The sequence below is a fragment of the Aphanomyces invadans genome, assembly GCF_000520115.1.
Source record: "Aphanomyces invadans strain NJM9701 unplaced genomic scaffold supercont1.3, whole genome shotgun sequence".
In the NCBI taxonomy this organism is placed as follows: domain Eukaryota; phylum Oomycota; class Saprolegniomycetes; order Saprolegniales; family Verrucalvaceae; genus Aphanomyces; species Aphanomyces invadans.
In genome coordinates this window covers 1383055-1400395 of record NW_008580148.1, presented here as the reverse complement: position 1 = coordinate 1400395, position 17341 = coordinate 1383055, and the positions used below count along the sequence as shown (strand labels likewise).

The 17341-nt window shown below is 55.9% G+C and overlaps 10 protein-coding genes across 14 annotated transcripts; 3 read left to right on the top strand and 7 right to left on the bottom strand.

Annotated features, from left to right (window-relative positions):
• Nucleotides 1–10: 10 nt before the first annotated feature.
• H310_02103 (hypothetical protein) lies at nt 11–2308 on the top strand (the record flags this gene model as incomplete). The annotated part of the gene is made up of 9 exons (XM_008865504.1): nt 11–1075; nt 1124–1279; nt 1333–1449; nt 1501–1561; nt 1602–1645; nt 1691–1724; nt 1780–1864; nt 1918–1972; nt 2021–2308. The coding sequence occupies 9 exons, from the start codon at nt 11–13 to the stop codon at nt 2306–2308; spliced, it is 1905 nt and encodes a 634-aa protein (XP_008863726.1).
• H310_02102 (CMGC protein kinase) lies at nt 2174–3701 on the bottom strand. The gene is made up of 5 exons (XM_008865503.1): nt 3255–3701; nt 3160–3201; nt 2779–3093; nt 2555–2731; nt 2174–2492 (listed from the first exon to the last, which is right to left on the bottom strand). Exons 1-5 carry the CDS (start codon nt 3693–3695, stop codon nt 2274–2276), a joined length of 1194 nt encoding a protein of 397 aa, XP_008863725.1. The 5' UTR covers nt 3696–3701; the 3' UTR covers nt 2174–2273.
• Nucleotides 3702–3737: 36 nt separating this feature from the next.
• H310_02101 (hypothetical protein) lies at nt 3738–5007 on the bottom strand. The gene has a single exon (XM_008865502.1). It carries the CDS (start codon nt 4985–4987, stop codon nt 3818–3820), a length of 1170 nt encoding a protein of 389 aa, XP_008863724.1. The 5' UTR covers nt 4988–5007; the 3' UTR covers nt 3738–3817.
• A 189-nt stretch (nt 5008–5196) lies between these two features.
• H310_02100 (hypothetical protein) lies at nt 5197–6580 on the bottom strand. Its single transcript, XM_008865501.1, has 4 exons — nt 6032–6580; nt 5853–5988; nt 5701–5804; nt 5197–5648 (listed from the first exon to the last, which is right to left on the bottom strand). The coding sequence occupies exons 1-4, from the start codon at nt 6506–6508 to the stop codon at nt 5385–5387; spliced, it is 981 nt and encodes a 326-aa protein (XP_008863723.1). The 5' UTR covers nt 6509–6580; the 3' UTR covers nt 5197–5384.
• A 941-nt stretch (nt 6581–7521) lies between these two features.
• H310_02099 (hypothetical protein) lies at nt 7522–8655 on the top strand. Its single transcript, XM_008865500.1, has 2 exons — nt 7522–8227; nt 8292–8655. The coding sequence occupies exons 1-2, from the start codon at nt 7532–7534 to the stop codon at nt 8598–8600; spliced, it is 1005 nt and encodes a 334-aa protein (XP_008863722.1). The 5' UTR covers nt 7522–7531; the 3' UTR covers nt 8601–8655.
• Nucleotides 8580–10056, bottom strand: H310_02098 (hypothetical protein). The gene has a single exon (XM_008865499.1). It carries the CDS (start codon nt 10013–10015, stop codon nt 8981–8983), a length of 1035 nt encoding a protein of 344 aa, XP_008863721.1. The 5' UTR covers nt 10016–10056; the 3' UTR covers nt 8580–8980.
• A 177-nt stretch (nt 10057–10233) lies between these two features.
• H310_02097 (hypothetical protein) lies at nt 10234–11549 on the top strand. Its single transcript, XM_008865498.1, has 3 exons — nt 10234–10664; nt 10719–10828; nt 10887–11549. The coding sequence occupies exons 1-3, from the start codon at nt 10270–10272 to the stop codon at nt 11327–11329; spliced, it is 948 nt and encodes a 315-aa protein (XP_008863720.1). The 5' UTR covers nt 10234–10269; the 3' UTR covers nt 11330–11549.
• On the bottom strand, nt 11482–12560 carry H310_02096 (hypothetical protein). Its single transcript, XM_008865497.1, has one exon. The coding sequence runs from the start codon at nt 12472–12474 to the stop codon at nt 11806–11808; it is 669 nt and encodes a 222-aa protein (XP_008863719.1). The 5' UTR covers nt 12475–12560; the 3' UTR covers nt 11482–11805.
• Nucleotides 12561–13868: 1308 nt separating this feature from the next.
• Nucleotides 13869–14633, bottom strand: H310_02095 (hypothetical protein; the record flags this gene model as incomplete). The annotated part of the gene is made up of 4 exons (XM_008865496.1): nt 13869–13954; nt 14005–14082; nt 14137–14308; nt 14358–14633. The coding sequence occupies 4 exons, from the start codon at nt 14631–14633 to the stop codon at nt 13869–13871; spliced, it is 612 nt and encodes a 203-aa protein (XP_008863718.1).
• A 412-nt stretch (nt 14634–15045) lies between these two features.
• On the bottom strand, nt 15046–16711 carry H310_02094 (hypothetical protein). Of its 5 annotated transcripts, XM_008865491.1 has the most exons (8): nt 16662–16711; nt 16081–16593; nt 15904–16019; nt 15816–15855; nt 15687–15764; nt 15495–15638; nt 15366–15440; nt 15046–15315 (listed from the first exon to the last, which is right to left on the bottom strand). In XM_008865491.1, the coding sequence occupies exons 1-8, from the start codon at nt 16689–16691 to the stop codon at nt 15253–15255; spliced, it is 1059 nt and encodes a 352-aa protein (XP_008863713.1). In that variant the 5' UTR covers nt 16692–16711; the 3' UTR covers nt 15046–15252. The 5 variants fall into 5 exon arrangements, with proteins under 5 accessions (XP_008863713.1, XP_008863717.1, XP_008863715.1 ...); XM_008865495.1 differs by having other exon boundaries at nt 15366–15638; XM_008865493.1 differs by having other exon boundaries at nt 15046–15440.
• Nucleotides 16712–17341: the final 630 nt, after the last annotated feature.

Genomic DNA, 17341 nt, shown 5'->3' with positions numbered 1-17341 from the left:
AGAGTCACCGATGATCTCTCTCAGCCATGTTGATATCGAGCTTCTGTCTCCATTTCCTCGGGTTCTTGTGCCGTCGAGAAAGCGGGCGACAGTGCCACAAGTTGTCCGAGACAACAAGCTCCACTTTGAAAATGCCGTCGTGCGACAACTCAGACTCGTTGCAAAGGATCACTTGTTCTCGATTGCACTCATGGGTCAGTTGTACATTGGGCGCGTCGTTGCCGCCGTGGGCGAAGCTGGCCAACCCGTGCCAATGGGAGTCATCATGTCGACGACGACTGTGTTCCTTCACATGGACTATCCATCGTCGTCCCTGGACGAGACTGCTCGCGATTGGAAGGCTGTATGGGATGCTTATCCGTGGCAAGAGCGCATGCTGCTCGCGGGTCTAGCGGGGTACAATGCCTTGGTGGACCATATCGTGTTGCATCTGCGATTGGCGTTATCCCTGGACAAACCTTCCATCACGTCACACGGATTCCTTGTTCAAGGCGTAGGTGGTGTTGGCAAGACGCTGCTTCTCGAGGCATTGCGGCAACAATTGGTGGCTCTGCATGTGCCCGTTGTGCTGGCAGACAGCCACACGCTTCGCCTCGAGGCCGACACCAGTACGGCTTTTCCGTCGACGTCACAATTCTTGGCCCATTCCCTTCGTTCATTGGAAGCTTCGTCAAACAATCATCAACACGGTGTATTTCTTCTCGACAACGTGAATGCGCTCGTGGAAGACGACGGTACAATCTCAGCGCTCGGGCGGAGTTTGCTTCAAATCCTGGATCAATGGACTGAGCAAGGACGTCCGCTCGCCGTGGTCGCAACGGCATCGATGAAGGCGCTTCCGTCGTCTCTCACGCGGACAGGTCGGTTGGAGCGACAGTTGCTCATGGAGGTTCCAACGGAGGCCATGCGCGCCGCAATCGCCGACCGACTTTTGCACGACACGGTGCTGGCGGCGGCATTGGCAAGTGCCACAGGTGGTTACGTCGGGAAGGATTTGAGCAAGATCGTGCGGCATGCAACTGCGATGGCCAAGTTGAAGGGGCTTGCTGCCCCGACATGGTTGGAGCTGCTAAAGGTACGTGGCGCCGCACACTGTTGGAAAATCAACAAATCCATAAAATAGGCACAAGGGACCACGCCTCCGTCCCAGTTGCAAGACTTGAACGTCCAACGGCCAGATATCGACTCGTCTTGGAACCAGTTTGCAGGTTACGACGCCCTCAAGTCGCGCCTCGTCGAGTTGGTGTCGTACAAGTTTGACAAAAAGGACGCGTTCGAGGTGGGCAAACGGCGCGCGTCAAGGGGATCCGTGACGCACTCGCGTTATTGTAGCGCCTGGGGGTACAGACTGTGTCGGGCGTGTTGCTATATGGACCGGCAGGATGTGGGAAAACGATGCTCGTACGCGGCCTTGCGGCAGTCTCCAAGGCCAACTTTGTCCAAGTTCAGGTTGGTGGTGTTCGTATTTACCGCCGGTCGTGACGCATGCGTTGGTCGTAGGCGTCCAAACTCGTGTCCAAGTACTTTGGCGACACCGAAAAGGCAATTCGGGATCTCTTTGGTAGGACAACCTTCACGCGCTGTGCCTGACTCGGTTCCAGCTCGCGCCCGGTCGTCCGCGCCGTGCATTTTATTCTTTGACGAGGTGGCGACTGGACGTTGCAGACGAAACTCATCGACGGGTGTGTAGCTCGACTCGATTGCGGCCAAACGAGAGTTTTCCAGTACGGAGCAACCATCTCGTCGCGTCATGACGCGTCGCCATGCATGATCCATTAGACGACAGCGGCGGCGACGCGGGGGCGAGTGGCGTCTATGCACGAGTATTGTCGACACTCTTGAATGAAATGGATGGGGTTGGCGGGTACGTCGGCATCACCAGCCTTGTCATCGATGACGACGGGAGAGGGCACGTAGCCAAGGCGACATCGTGGTCGTGGCCGCCACGAACCGCGTCGACTCGCTGGATGCGGTACGTCCAACGAAGCTTCGTCGAGTCTGTGTTTCACGCTGTTGGCAGGCGCTGGTGCGACCCGGGCGAATGGACCAGATGCTAGAGGTGGGGTATCCATCCTCGGCCGATCGACGGGCCATTTTTCGCCAATACACGAAAACCATGCCGTTGGCGGCCGACGTCGATTTGGACGCGGTGGCAGCATGGACTGACTGCGACTCGACCGTCACGGGGGCCATGATCCGCGCCATTTGCAAAGACGCAGCATTGCACGCACTGCGGGAGAGCGAGGCAACCACGTTCGTGGCTCACCGGCACTTTAGCCAGGCGACGGCGGACTACTTACGGGCATAGTGGACGTAACGTTGTTTTTGCTGGTCATTTGAATGGCGGCGGTGAGTTGGCGTTTTGCAGAGTCGTGCGATGGCGTCGAGATCTTTCGCTTGGACGGGGGACGCGTCGACGCACGATACAGAACGGGATTCGACAGCAAAAAGCCCACGGGATTGACTGGAAGCAAGAAGGGGTGGACTAGAGCCTGCACGTGTTTTCCTGCACGTAAGGCAGCTGGCCCGTGCACTGAGGAAAACGGGTTCTCACCTCGGTCGCAGTGAGGCGGCGATCAGGATCGACGACAAAGCACGCGTGAAGGAATGAAGCAGCCTCTGTGTTGGTCACGCCGAACTTGGTGAGGATATCGTCGAGGGAAGAGGGCTTTAGGTCCACTTGCTGACGGAACGACATGTACTCGCGATGAAACATGCCGCGAGTCAGCGTCTACGAGGGATGGGAGGGCTGGTCATACGACAACGAATTCAACGTACGAGAGGACGGATTTGATCGATTTGACAGAGGAGATGGGCACGCGACCGCGCCGCAAACACGGGTTGGCCGAGCAACCCTTCGAGTACGATGCATCCGAGCGACCACATGTCCGCCGCACACGACAGCGACAATCCGATCGCAACTTCCGGCGCGCGATAGAGCATTGCTTGAACGTCGAATTGATGGGACGCCACCTGGTGGATGGCTTCGTCGTGGTAGATCGAGTTGCCGAAATCCACGAGCTTCACCCCTCCGTCCACGATGGAATTGTCAATCAAGATGTTGTCGGGCTTGAGGTCGCAGTGGATAACGCCCTGGACCGACGAATCGTTAGCACAATGAAAAGATGGATGAAACGACAGCTATAAGAATGGTCGCACCGCGTTGTGTACAAACGCGAGGGCCGCGCAGATGTGGAAGGCCTACGACAAAGGAACAGGATGCATGCGAGGTCTTCAGGTGGAATTTTCCGTACCATCAATCTCAGTTTGTTCATCGAGATCTGTGGACGCGCAATACAATCAAGGTCGGGGTCATGCGCCATTTCCGCAGCAGGTAAGTACCGTCCATCCGGCATGTGCTTGGTGGCTTGCAAGTTGATAGCCGACTCCAAATGCTCCATCACGATACAAAGTCGCTCACGATAGTAAAAGGATCCGATCAAGTGAACAATAGGCAGGCCCATGCGTGGACCTTTGGTCGCCACGAGCTCCAATATGTCCACCTCACGCTCGCCAGCAACTGACAATGCCTTGGTCCATATCTTGATCGCGACGTTCTTCTTCGTGAGGGCGTCCAGAGCAAGGATGACGACTCCAGATGTTCCGCTTCCGAGGTCACGGCGGTACAGAAAGCGATTCTCCATCAAGGTCACTCCGTGGATCAATCCCAAGGCGGAAGATGGCGACGGCGCCATGGCGGCGACTGACGAAATCTGACAATGCGCCTCGCTGATTGATTTGGAAACTTTTCTTGTATTGTATAGTATTTTACAGATAAACACCCATTTAATATTATGACTGTTGTTTCCAAAGGCATTCAACGCGCGGACCCATGCTTCTTGGGCTGCTGGTTGACACTCGCCGTTTGGCACGCCACGAGCGCTTCGCAGGCAGCGATGGCAGCGTCAGCGGCGTGCTGCTGTTGGACTTGCTGGCGCAGGAACTGAATTTCGGCATGGAGTTGTGCGTTATCTTGCTGGGTCTGATGAAGCACCATCCGAAGTCGCACCAACTCTTCCTCGTATGCTTCAATCGACGGAGAGATCACTGACTCGCTGAGGCGTGGTAAAAGCGGCGCCGCAGCGGCGGCAGCATGTTGCCCGCGAAGGAATGTGGTCAACCCATGCATTTGTTCACCGTCGTGCATGGACGTTGATGCCGGTGCATATCCAGTTGGGACGAATGCTGGTTGTGGTACGAACGCGTTCGAAGCGGTCGGAAGTTTGAGGAGGGGCTTTGCAGGTGCGATGGGGGTCATTCGGCTGCCACCTTTCGAAGGCGATGCGATCGACTTGGACGTTTTGATCCGCTTCGTGTCTGCTGATGACGGGGGAGGAGCAGCCGTTCCACACTTGAGGTGCTTGAGGCAGTGATCGATGTGCCGCATGAGGGACAGACCATACTTTGAAATCCACGCAGAGCCCATCCCGCACGTTTGTTCGAGCTCCTGTAGGCTCGTCGGGGCCATGGTGGCGACTTGTGCGAGGACTTGTGTTGGCATGATGTCCCATGGCCCAACGCCCTCGTTCAGAACGGTCTTGTTGCGCCACGCTTGGAGGTATCCAAAGAACCTCCTGCGTTGATCGTCATTCAGGCGCAGACCGCGCGCGCCGGACGGACTTGACCGCTTCAGCAACCTGGACGCGTTCTTGTTCTGGAGGTCCACAATCCGGTGATGAAGGGTCGATTCGTCCAGGTATTCCCCCTCCGACCGCGCCATAAGGAACAAACTTTCTTCCAAGCGAGTTGACATGCCGGGAAGTTTTACAATCACGGCTTCTGGCGCGTTTGGCTTCATTTGGCGAAGGACGTGGATGATCTTGTGTTGGACATCCATGCGCGACTCCTTGGACAGTCTCGCACGCCAAGCGCAACCCGGTCTGTTCCCATTCATTAACCTCCCCGCTACGGAAGGATTTCCTCGTCGTGATGGCGACGGCACGCGCTGTGATACCATGCTTGACGCCAGCGCAACATTCATCGTCATCTGCAGATCTTCCCACCAAGTTCTCGAGTTGGCACTCAGCTGAGTTTCAATTAGTGTTAATTCTCTCTGATTGGTCATTTCTGCCGAGGCCAAACCCTCTCCACCAATCATTGACTTACAATGTCCTGGGTAGGTCTATCCACTCAATTGCTCAACTCTGATTGGATAATAAAGTCGTGTGAACGAATTGCAACGTGACACCAACGCGTCATGACTCTATTAAGTACATACTATTAGTATATTCTTCAGGGATTGGACACTACAGTGAGTAGTAAGTACCACAAACCCTACTAATAGTAGTAGGTGCAGAAGGGTGTAACTGCGGTCTCTCGTTCGCACAAAGTGTGCCTGGTACACGCGGACGAGGTCGCGCAGATTGAACCCGCCATCTTGTGTATTAGATGGTGTACTCCTTGGACGTTGGTGGTGGGGTGGAAGACGAAGCGTGGTCAATGCTCTCGCTCTTGACATATGGGATATCGGGGGGCTGGCACGACTCGCGTCTGTCGGGGGTTTCCATGCGCATGGTCTCCATCTCAACAACTACGGCGGCAGCCTTCTTGGGTGACGTGTCGTCGCCCACTCTTGACGCTGCCTCACACTGCTTTTTCTTCGCCTTGCGACTTATTACGAAAGCGCGAATAGATACCGAGATTGAGCACTACGTGGTCGACTGGGGATGAAACGAGATGGTCCTGGCAAAAGCATCGTACCAATGCAGCCACACCGCCGCCAATTGTCACGAGCCACTTCCAGATAGGCGTGCCAACACACTCGGGGGGTCCAATCCAATCCGACGCACAGACGCATACACCATCTAGACCACCGATGAGAAAGGAATCCGAGGAAGGAGAAGGGATGCAACCGATGACACTGCCACGCGCCAAGTTGCAGACGACGACCGCGCTGGACAACGTTCCGGGGCCTGACGTGGTCGTACTCGGAGAAAGAGGCGTGGGGCTAACCCCAGTGCACGAAGATCCGTCAACACCACTCACGACCTGACGCGGGTGAGCGAACAATGAGCTGGCAGCAAGATCATACCGTGATGGGGTACTCGATCGACACAGAATTGCACGTGTCTGATCCAAATCCGCGAAAGTACAGCGTGCCTGGGTACTGTGGGCAAATCGCAAAGACGTTGCCATCTCGCTTGACGGCTTGCGTCGAAGACAGCACGGGAATGCCGCTTTTCGCTTGATTCGGCGCAAACGTCACGTACGTGACCAGGTTAGCCAATTCCCACCGAATCTGCAAGAACGACCCAGTTGTGGCAGTCGTTGTCGTTCCATTGAACACGGTCCCTGCCATGGGCAGCACGGTCGGGGACCCAATGTCTTTGTCGGCGCAGTGGAAGCAGCAGTAGTTGTGCGCTACGCATTGTGTGAATTCCATCGGGTTGTACAGAAAGTTGGGCACGTTGTTCAGACACTTGGCGCAGCAATTTTCGGACAGCACGCATTGCAGCATGGCCATCACGAGCGCGGCGACGAGCCGCCTCGGACACGACATCGCCGCCATGGTGAAGATTGCCTCAACTCTCCAACCGTCGGCAACGTCCCCCCCGAGAACATCATCATCCACGGTTTTCTTCGATTTCCACTATTTTTTGCATTAATTTCATTCCTACTCTGTGATTGGATTAAAATTATTAAATCAGTATATATATGTATATTAATATATATTGGATATTTGTATGTTATTGCTAGCAACATGTACCAGTAATAATATGTATTGTCATGGTTGAATCCACGGCCGAGAGCAACGCCACCGCCACGGCGTGCGACCGGCATCTCATAATTCGCCATAGGGAACACACACTTCACGTTACCAAGGTGACCTTCTGCCCTCCAGGGGACTTTTTCCCTCTCGTTGTCACTCCACAATCGTCCGCGGTGGCGACAAAGAGTCGGTTGAGTACCAAGCGACGTGAGTCAATCTCAAACATTGTCCATTGCGTACAATCCGCCCGGCGGCAACCGACATCTATGAGAACGCAACTGCGTGGTTCATCTCACACCACTCTCCTGTAGGAAGCAAAGCGCTTGCCTCGAGGAGCTGGGTGAGTTCCTCGTGAAGTTGTCGCTGCAGGATGTAGTGCTGTAAAGGCCAAGCGATCATACAAGAATCACGTGTCTTCCGAAGGGGCCACACAGTATACATAAATCCATATACCAATGCTGGAAAGACGCTGAAATTTGATATCATGTCCAATCACATCAATTCATCTGTTGAATATTCACCAATCATTTTGACATGTTGTTGAAGCCAGGGTATCCGGAGAGGATGCTTGGTCATTTTGTATAACTTTCATATGCGCAGGTCCTCTTCAGCTTGGTCGTGGCGGATGCGAAGCCCAACCTTCTAATGCGTTCGTCACGAGTGTAGCCACCGACATTTAATTTCTCATATTCGACGGGGGCGGAATATACTCTTCTGAATTGTATGGTCCTCGGTCCAATATAAAACATTCGAGAAAAAAATCTCACGTTACAGAGGGTGGAACGGCAGGATGCTTGGTATTATCGCATTCGGTTTTCGTCCATGTTTTTCCGTCGAGTTGTGGGTGCGGCCTTGACCGCCGCCGTGGCCGTGACCGCACAGAACGTATGCTGCAGTTCATGCCTCAACTCATTCCCGCTGACATCGTACGACCCCTCGGTGTGGTCCATCTGCTCCACGGCCCCAAAGCCCAACCCTGGTTGCTGCTTTTGTGATAAGGACCAGACGATCTCGCAACCCGCATTCAAGCAAACCATGAAGGCCGGGTCGACGCAGTATTTGACGTTTCCAGGCGTTGAAAAGGTCACGTTCTCCTTCGTTCTGGACACGACGAAACCATTTCAGCATCCCAAACCGAGCGGAACACCGTTCACCAAGAACGCGGCCGGCAACTACGTTGTTTGTATCGACACTCCCGGCACGCTGTACTTTCGCGGGTGGGGCAAAGAACTCAACAACTACCCGAAAGAGTGCACGCAAATGACGTCCGAGTTGACCATCACTGTCACCGAAGGCGACAAGGGGGTGACCTGCGATGGGTCTACTCCCGACAAAGGCGGCAGCTCCACTCCGGCTCCAACAGGCAGCGACGGCAAGGAAGTGCCGTGCAATCTCCAGCGCGGCAGTGTCATCGACGGTGTGTGCGTATGCGCGTCGGATTACTCTGGTGCCCCTGAATGCACCGGGTCGTCGTCGTGGAAGTGGATTGTGTCGATTTGTGGTGGCATTGCTGCACTTGTAAGTCGCGATGGTCGATGACGCTCCAGATCACACTGCGACGCTAACTCTCCATGAACTCTAGCTCTCGATCGGGATTTCCGTCCGCCAGATTCTCTTGTTTCGCAAGAAAAAGGCCGAGGACAAGGAGCGCGAAGATGCCATGGCAAAGTTGGATACAGTTGAAGTCGTGAATGTGTCGCATGGCCACGAGCCCGACTACTATAACGCTGGTCAAGCTGTAGCGAAGGCACCTCGCCGTAGTCCGGCTGGCCCGACCCGTAGTCCCGCCCAGAACATGCCGCCAAAGCCAGACAGTCTACAGCCGTACCCCGTCGCTCGTGGAGGCAATGGAAACTTGTCTCCTCGCCACAGCCGAGAGTACACGTTGTAGGCAGTGCACTTGCAGCAGTACGAACAAAAACATGCCCTCATTATCTTACTTTGGCTCAAGCGCCCCATCTCGATGCCGGCCATGCACATCCATCCCGTCTAGGTAGCCTCGATCGCAGAGCTACGCCACGGACGCCACACCATCCATCGCCGACGCACCAGCATGCTTCCGAGTTTGACACATGAACCCGCTACTTCGGTTGAGCGTATACGCGAGTATGGAGGACTGCAGGGAGCATGCCACATCATCACACAGCATGACTCTTTCAAAGATTGGTGAGGTCGACGCCCTCCAACCGCACGGCGGGCGTCCGATCGACATCCCGTGAACTGGAGCACACCAGCTACTTGATCACAAGACCGCTGCTTAATTTACGGATTTTACGCGACCTTAGCCTTGCCAGTCGACGGGGCAGCGCCCTTGGTGGAGGCCTTGGATTCAACCTTGTTGTGCTTGTCGAGGCCGAGCTTTGTGAAGATGTCGCTCCATTGCGACGTGCCCGCGAGGACCTTGGCGTGTTGGGCATCGCGGAATGACACGTCCGTGCCAAAGACAAAGTCCCACACGGTGAAGAACGACGCGTAGTTGACGTCGAATTTTTCGTGGTGGTAGTCGTGGTGGACGGCGCCGCCCCAGAACGGCAGGAACCGCGTGGGGGACCACGGGAGCTCGTACCCGCAGTGGCTGTCGACAGACTGGATAATGCGAACACACATCCACACCCACAGCGTCAGGAGGTGGCGGGTGAGGAGGAACGGGCCGAGGAACGTCCCAATGCCCAAGATGAGCGTTTCCGCCGGGTGCGCGTACTCAGCAGTGATGCCAAACGGCGCCGCGTACTCGTGGTGCACCTTGTGGATGTACTTGTAGATTTTCTTCCAATGCAAGAAGCGGTGGGCCCAGTAGTTGTAGAAGTCTTCCAAGATGGCGCACACGACGACTTGCCACACGATCGTGGAAAGCGTCGGCAGCGGCGCGTCCATGCCAAAGCCGAGCATGGTCAAAGTGCTGTCGCTCGAGATGATCATGGGCAATTGGACAAACACGTGGTTGAACGCGAGGAGCTTGAGGCACTTCCACGTGATCGGCCAAGTGTTTTCTTGCTTGGGTTGGATCTTGTACTTGTGGAAGATCGGGAAAAAGTCGAGGGCGAGGTAGGGCGCCCATGTGCCAAAGTAGCAGATTTGGTGCAGCCCAAACGTCAGCCCCGTGTTGATCGTGAACGACGAGTAATTGTCCAGCATGTACTGCCAGTACGGCAGGAGGAACTCGAGCCGGTTGATGCGGGCAAGCTCGTCCTTCCACGACAGTGGGGCACCGTCAACCGTGGCGGTCTCGTTGAGGACGGCTGTGGTGGCAGCGACGGCAGCCGCAACAGCCAGCACGCCTCCAGCGACAGTCACAGCGCGGCGCATCTTGGAGAATGACGCGAGAGGTCCATGGACGGATGTCGTCCCGGGGATGTAATCACTTTGATTGCATGGTGCGCCGGCTATGTCGTTGCGGAGCGCCGCTGTGAGGGCCGATCGGAGCGAATCAAATCGCAGGATTTACGGGGCGCGAGCCATTTTCTCTCAAAAAGAGTATTGATTGTAAGAGGTTTTCTTGTAAACGATTTGTTTACCGTGCGTGGCGATGACCCGCCAGAAACCATTGCCGAAGATCTGCCATGGACGTCGTGAACGCGACGCTGCTGGAGCATGGAGTGGACCTCGCGGCGTTGGAAGCGACGTTCCACGAGTTGAATTCCCTTGCATTTGTCGAGCCATACTGGCAGCACATGATCACAACGTACTCGCCGTTCACGATCGTGTCGATCTTCACATTTGTCCTCCACGAAGCGCTGTACTTTACCATTTGGGTGCCGTACTTGGCTCTCGACTTCATCCCGTACTTCCGCAAGTACAAGATCCAAGAAAACAAGCCCAACACGTGGAACGAAACGTGGCGATGCGTCAAGCACTTGATCTTTAGCCACGTCGTGATCCAGCTCCCCATGATTCTGTGCAGCGACTGGGGGCTACGCCAGCTCGGGTTCACATTCGATCTCCCTCTCCCCGCTGCGTACGTCGTCCCATAGCGCCATATTCCTTCCACTGACTTGTCCTCCGCCCATAGCACAACTATCGCGTGGCAGTGCTTTGTCAGCTTCATCTTGGAAGATTTCTACTTTTACTGGGTCCACCGCCTCCTCCACCACAAGAGCATTTACAAATACGTGCACAAGAGTACATCTTCCTCGTCGAGCGGTCGTCCATCCTCACATGTCATTGTGTTCCTGGCTAGTTCACCACGAGTACGCGGCGCCGTTTGGCATTGCTGCCGAGTACGCCCACCCGATTGAAACGATGCTGCTCGGAGTGGGCACGTTTCTCGGCCCCCTTCTGCTCACGCGCCACCTCTTGACGCTGTGGGTGTGGCTGGCCGTGCGTCTCTTTGAGACGATCGACGACCACAGCGGCTACGAACTCCCATGGGCCTGGTCCAACTTTCTCCCGTTCTGGGCTGGCCCTGTCCACCACGACTTCCACCACGAAAAGTTTGACGGTAACTACGCGTCCGTGTTTACGGTCTGGGACTACGTGTTTGGAACGGACGGGGCGTTCCGACAGTCGCAGGCGGACCGTCGGGCGATTGGCAAGTCCCGCTGGTACGATTGCTTCGACATCATCTCGCCCACGCTGCCATCGACCAAGGCTGCGACTGGTGCCAAGGCGAAACTCGCTTAAGTAGCAAAACAACACCTCGAATCCAACGCACGCACTTGCTAAAATTTCCCCATGTCGCTTGCCGCACGAGAGAACGCAAGGTCGCACAGGGCACACGACCCCTGCAACATCAAAACGACATGGCTTCGCCACGGTAGCCACCGGGGGAATGCAGCGAAGTCGGTTGCTAATTGATGAAAGAGCAATGCACACAGTCGTGGCTCGAGAGGTTGGATCGCATTGGCAAAACCTTTACTTGGTTGATCTCTGGCACATTACGCCTAACTTCGCAGTTGCATGCTTCCAGCACAATTTTGGTGAAAGTGATGGGCGGCGCGAAGAGTTCAGCAGGTTGATGGGATGGGAATGGATGGCGTGTGGACCTCCGCCGTCCCGAGAGATACGTCGCGACGTTGGCGCAGTGAGGGGCGAGCATCACACATCATTGCACATGTTGAAAGGACTTCGGTGAAGGTGCGTCCACACAAGGTGCTACTTTACACGCAGCGGCCGAGATTAGCCAGGATCTGCGCATGCTCGTGTTCCGTACTGAGCGAGGCCGTCGACGGCGTGGGAACGGGCGACGAGTGCTGTCTTCTGCGGGACGTTGCCGGTGGGTCTGCCTTGGATATCTCGCTACGTCGTGACGGGTAGTGTACTCCTCCGAGCGGTTGAGGCAGACCCGTGCTGGAGCCATTCTCGATCGACAACGAGCGCTTTCGTTTACGGTGCAAGTATGTCGGGTACGGGTGTCTTGGTTGAGTGTCAACGAGAAGGACGCAGGTTTGATGTTGGATGCAGAATGGCGTGGTCCCGTGCGTCGGTGCGGGACAAGACGGCGCAAAGCATTGCGATCGGCCGTTGGCAAGCACGGGCGGTACACAGGACACCATCACGAGCGGGGAGTCGTCTCCGTCGTCGTTCGACAGGGTTTGATTTTGGATGAACATGGCATTCGCGGTCGGTAGATGTGTAGACGTCGAAGTGCCGGATGGCGGTGGCGGCGGCGTGAAGGCCAGTCGTAGAGGCGTCGGAGGGAGGCCCAGTGGCGAGGACGCCGACGACGACGACGTCGTGGCGGCCGCCGCAGCGGCCTTGGCGTGGACGAGGCAGAGCCCGTCGAGCTTGCCGTAGCTCCGGCAGCGGGGGTAGCGGCACAGTTGCATGCAGGTGAGAGCGAAAACGCCAGTCAGTGGCGGACGTCTGCCTGCCGGCCTCCTTTTGTCGAATCCGTCAAGTGGTTCCCCATCTGACAAGTTACCAATGTTGATGTGCAGACCACAGCCAAAATCGCCTGAGCACTGGCGCCCCAGTCCATGCGCCCCGCCCACTGCCCAATCCGTGTTCCAGTTGGACGAAACGGGGCGCCGGATGGAGCCAGGTTCGGGGCGCGCGATTCCCCATGACCACCTGGCCGTGGGTGGGTAGCTCACCCGGGCTGAGGCATGTGGGGGTACCAGCAGCGAGACGCAACGAAAGTGCGGCGACTGTTGAGACGACAGACGTCTGGTCTGTACTGATGGCAAGCTCGACATCGACAGGGGGTGCTCCGTGCGGTGGGTGTCCCGCTCCGAACTCTACGAGCCACCTACACCCCCCCCACGCTGCGGTGGACAATGTGGTGGACTGGACTGTATGTAACAAAGCCAGTCGGCCGCACCTGGACGCCGAATGCCCACGACGCTCCCACGTAGTAGTACTCGCGAACGCCTGCCATGACAGGGACACAAATTCGTGGACCACAGGGCAGATTCGGTCACGATGCCAAGACCGTGGCCTTCTCAAGTTTGGGCAAACACTCGTCCGTAGCGTCCTGGCCAAACGTATGAAAAGCGAGGCCCATCCCCAGCCATGCCGCAACGTCGGCCCAAAGGTTGTACAGTGGGAGGAGACGTCGTCTTGCCTGAGGGCGCAACCCATCCAACGTGACAACTGGAAACGATGCGGGCGAGACACCCGGTCGTCCTGTCGTGTCTCGTGTGGTCAGAATCTGAGCAACATACGTAGTGCGGCGTCGTCGGGGGCGATCCATCCAAGTAGACTACTTCACGAGCTTCGATTCGTGGCAACCTACCTTTCCTTCCTCGACGTGGTTCGACTTGAGTTGCCCCCCTCCCCCATGGGGTCAAGTGGCTTCGCGCCTCCTTCCTTTGCAAGAACTCCCTATCCAATGTGGAACATTCGACCGTGACTACCACCTACACTTGAGACCAAAGAGCAGCCCGTCGTAGGCAAGTCGTGGTCAAGGAGTGCCAGGATTCCATCCATGGGCGATGCTTGGGGTGGGTGACAGCGCGGCCGTTTACAGTGCATGGCGACGTCGAGTACATCGCCGGCGAAAGCGCGTGGGTGTCGTCGGCCGACTTGGAGCTTCAGGTCGTTCCCGATCATCCAATTCTCATCATGCGCGCGGGACATCGCCAGGACCAAGTTGAAGGCACACTGGACAAATTGAGGGATCCGATTGGTGGAGGCGTTTTGAAACGGACCAATCAAAACTTCCGGCCACTTCAACAGTGCCGACCCGGCACGTGACGACAGCGCAAGGACGCGGCAGGAACTACGTGTTGGACAGGTTATGATGCATACTACAAACATCGCCAGTCTTGACGGGCTTCTGACAGCTCGGGGCTCGACACCGCCTGCCTGCAACGCGCCATCAATCCCTGGTGCTGATCGGCATTTGGCAAACGTACCTCCGCCGTGAGCCCAGCAAAACCCGCCCTTGAGCGCCCCTTTCTCGCACATTTCGTGGCCACATGTTTTGCTCCCGCCTACCGGTCATGGCATGACTCTTGTCAGCACAGATATGTGGGCACTAAACACACCATGCGCCCAACAAAGACCAAGACTCTTTGCGAACTTGCCACATCCTTGGTGCTTGCACTTCTTGCGACCACCGTGGAGGTGACACAGCCCGTACATCTTGGCGCCGTTCTTGCAGCCAGGCACTTTACATCGACACCCACCCCCGTGGGAAATGCACCGACCCTTGCTAACCTACGGAACACAGTTCACCTTAAGATAGCAGTCGGAGATCGCGCCGCACCGCCTTGTTCGGGCACGTCTTGATGGAGCAGGATAGCCCCCGCTTCTGGAACGCACTGTCGTCTGTATCGTCGCTATGTATGGACTCGTCGTCTTGGCATGAAGTCGCGAGCTTCTCATTACCATGGACATGACGCAACCTTCGTTGCAGGTCCTCTTGCTTCAAGGTGTTTTCGTCACAACGATCTCCTTTTCCCTCGGCGTCTTCGTCGTCGTCGTCGCTGTACGAGGTGGCAGTGGGGCCAATCGATGGATTGAGCAGATCCACAATCGACATGCTTGTCCCAGACTCGCTTGCTGAACGTGCTCGCATCGAAAAATGTGGACGTTGCGGCTGTAGTGTTGGCGAAGATAGCGCCGACGCCGCCGAATTCGAACCATCCACTGATGTGGTGGATCTTGAAGGTCTGATTGTGACGCTGGGGGGTCGAAACGCATCGTCTTGGTCGTGTGGCGCTTCCTCTGACGCCGACATACGCGTAGTCGTGGTCGCTTCGCCAGGGAATCGCCGAATGCAGAGGCGAAAACGCAGCCACAGGTCTGGCTTGAGTTGGTCGAGGCTCGGGAGGTGCTTTTCGTGCAATGTGCCAAGGCAAACACCCCAGATGACAAAAACAGGGACATCTCGTTGGAATTCGTGACAAAAGAAGGGATAAGCATGTGTGCCCCATATAAAATGTCCAAAAGTCCTCCATTCTATCCAATTTTGTATGTCATTTAATAAAAAATGAGAAACGTTTGACCGCTCACGTGTCCACTTCAACTTGATACAGGCCGAATCCGTTTTTGTCATGGACGGACTAGCGTGCCAAGTTGAACCAGAATCCCAGACGATCTTGACCGCAAAGATCCATTCGAATCGTCGTTGGAGAGAGCGCCACGTCATGCAAGCCGCGCTACATGCCCCAGTCAAGCGTTTTGCTGAACTCTTCTTCAGTGAATGCAATGTTCTTGGCGGCCTGGAGCAGATGAAGTGCGACCGCCATTCGACAAATACGCATCCCTATACCTCCAAGTGCAGCTTCTGGCGCTTGAGGATGTCGATGAGCTTCGATTGCTTCTTGTACAACGTGATGAGTTCGGCCTGTGGTCGAGCGTGAGCTGTCGCCCTTTATGGACGTGAGGTGGGCCGTGTTACCGTTTGCCTTTCCAGCGTCGTGACCTCCTTCCCGACCCGCTCAAAGTCGACGCGTGGCACGGCAGCTCCTCCTTTTTGCTCCTTGAGTTCTTTCAAGTCGCATTTGACCTTCTCCAAGTCGGCCACGACCCGGTCAAGTCGAATCTGTGCGTCCATTTCGCATGAAAATGTCGAAGGAGCGGCAGTACCAACCTGAACAGCCTTTGAACTCTGCGCTGCATGTTTTTCGTGCCTTCTGGCTTCGTCTAAGGAGGTGTGGGTGCTGGCTAGCTACATAACTTTACCTGTGAACACGATTCAGGTAGGACACCATGCACGAACCTCAGCCTCGGTGCCTTTGTACGTGACTTCAAGCATTGCCCTACACTCGTGAAGGGCATGAATGTGCCGTTAGACACATCGCACGCACTGCGCCGTTTTCTGTTTGGACAACTGGACTTCAATCTGTTGGAGTTTTCGCACGAGCGTGACACGGTCCGACTTCATTTGGTCGATTTGGTCCAACATTTTGCCCGTCGCCCGCTCCTAGCCGACCAAAGATAAAGAAACAATTCAAGTCATCGAGGCAAGTCCATATCGAGCCTACTGTGGCTTTGTTGCTCTCGGTGATGGATGCAACTTGTTCTTCAAGATGTTGCAACGTCGCGGCTTGCTCTCGTCGTGCTTGGTCCACCGCCAACGAGTGCGCCGACTTGTTCAAACTTGATATCGACCCATCGTTGCGACCGCCGGGAGGCTTTGCATCCGCCACAGTGCTGTTATAGTTTTGCTTGCTGCATTGCTGGACGGTGCTGGGAGTCGTTGGCGGGCCTCCTTCGAGGTTCTTTGTCGATGGCGACCGTTCGGACGTCGAGCCGAGAGGCGACGACGATCTCATTGCGTCACCTCTCGCAGGACACCCGACAGAGTTACCGTGTACCGCAGGTTTCGACGTCGCTCGACGGGATTCGCGGCCATCTCCCCCAGAGGGTGCTCCTCCAATTGGGCTCAGATTGACCTCGACGGTGGCATTGGCCATGGCTTGAAGTGCCGCCCGCGCCTCTTCTTGCGCCATCGACGAAGCGGCATTGAGCACTTCGTTTTGCTGCAGCAGCGCCGACTACATACACAGACAGGCGGCGTGGCAGTGGGATGGCACGACGTAGAACGACAAGGGCCTGTGCTTACTTCTCGCGCAGCCAGGTTGCGGCTCCCCATGGATCCTTTACATGTGGTGGCAGTTAGTGTAACCGTCGTGAAACGGTGTGGTTTTTCTGCACACGTCGCACAGTTCGACGACGCGGCCATGCCGATGGGAGCCGCGTGAATAGCCCTCCTTTGGACGAGACTTTGATGACGCCTCGTCATTGCATTTTGCTCTCCCATCGTCGGGTGGCTGACGACGGGATATGGAGGACGATGGCCGGGCATTTGGTCACGACAATATACACACGACTATCTGTGCACGTCGCAACAATCCAGTCGCATGCTAGCGAACGCATCAAACAAACTCGTGGTGCGTCAAGGGTAGTCGTGACCTCTTCATGGTGACCCGAACAGCCGATTGGTCCGCTTTGACGAAGGAGCGAGTTTGCTGGCTCTTGCAAGGACGATTTGTACGTTTTGAAGATCACGGTGTTGCCATTGTAGTACAATCGAGACAATAGCCCAACGTCCTGCCCGTTCATATCGTGTATTTACCGTCAAACCGCTTACTCCACTGCACAAATGACCCCCATTTCCATCCTTTAGTGTGTCGACGCTCGCATGGGACGCACTGAGCCGCGATACGAGCTCACGACGTTGGAATGCGCCACAAGTACCATGCAATTGCCGCAGCTTCGAACCCAGGCGACACAGTGACTTCA

Excerpts from the sequence above, each read along its gene's own strand:
- H310_02102 (XM_008865503.1), bottom strand. The coding sequence starts at position 3,695 with ATGGCGCCGTCGCCATCTTCCGCCTTGGGATTGATCCACGGAGTGACC. Across the intron at positions 3,202-3,254 it reads TGAACAAACTGAGATTGATG|GCCTTCCACATCTGCGCGGC; the intron begins GTACGGAAAATT and ends CCTTTGTCGTAG. Across the intron at positions 2,493-2,554 it reads GCCGCCTCACTGCGACCGAG|GCTCTAGTCCACCCCTTCTT; the intron begins GTGAGAACCCGT and ends AAACACGTGCAG.
- H310_02101 (XM_008865502.1), bottom strand. The coding sequence starts at position 4,987 with ATGACGATGAATGTTGCGCTGGCGTCAAGCATGGTATCACAGCGCGTG.
- H310_02100 (XM_008865501.1), bottom strand. The coding sequence starts at position 6,508 with ATGGCGGCGATGTCGTGTCCGAGGCGGCTCGTCGCCGCGCTCGTGATG. Across the intron at positions 5,805-5,852 it reads GGCGCGTGGCAGTGTCATCG|ATGGTGTATGCGTCTGTGCG; the intron begins GTTGCATCCCTT and ends TCGGTGGTCTAG. Across the intron at positions 5,649-5,700 it reads GCGGCGGTGTGGCTGCATTG|TGCTCAATCTCGGTATCTAT; the intron begins GTACGATGCTTT and ends TCGACCACGTAG.
- H310_02099 (XM_008865500.1), top strand. The coding sequence starts at position 7,532 with ATGTTTTTCCGTCGAGTTGTGGGTGCGGCCTTGACCGCCGCCGTGGCC. Across the intron at positions 8,228-8,291 it reads GTGGTGGCATTGCTGCACTT|CTCTCGATCGGGATTTCCGT; the intron begins GTAAGTCGCGAT and ends CATGAACTCTAG.
- H310_02098 (XM_008865499.1), bottom strand. The coding sequence starts at position 10,015 with ATGCGCCGCGCTGTGACTGTCGCTGGAGGCGTGCTGGCTGTTGCGGCT.
- H310_02097 (XM_008865498.1), top strand. The coding sequence starts at position 10,270 with ATGGACGTCGTGAACGCGACGCTGCTGGAGCATGGAGTGGACCTCGCG. Across the intron at positions 10,665-10,718 it reads GATCTCCCTCTCCCCGCTGC|CACAACTATCGCGTGGCAGT; the intron begins GTACGTCGTCCC and ends CTCCGCCCATAG. Across the intron at positions 10,829-10,886 it reads TTACAAATACGTGCACAAGA|TTCACCACGAGTACGCGGCG; the intron begins GTACATCTTCCT and ends GTTCCTGGCTAG.
- H310_02096 (XM_008865497.1), bottom strand. The coding sequence starts at position 12,474 with ATGCAACTGTGCCGCTACCCCCGCTGCCGGAGCTACGGCAAGCTCGAC.
- H310_02094 (XM_008865491.1), bottom strand. The coding sequence starts at position 16,691 with ATGGGGAGCCGCAACCTGGCTGCGCGAGAA. Across the intron at positions 16,020-16,080 it reads CCGAGAGCAACAAAGCCACA|GAGCGGGCGACGGGCAAAAT; the intron begins GTAGGCTCGATA and ends TTGGTCGGCTAG. Across the intron at positions 15,441-15,494 it reads CGACGCTGGAAAGGCAAACG|GCCGAACTCATCACGTTGTA; the intron begins GTAACACGGCCC and ends GCTCGACCACAG.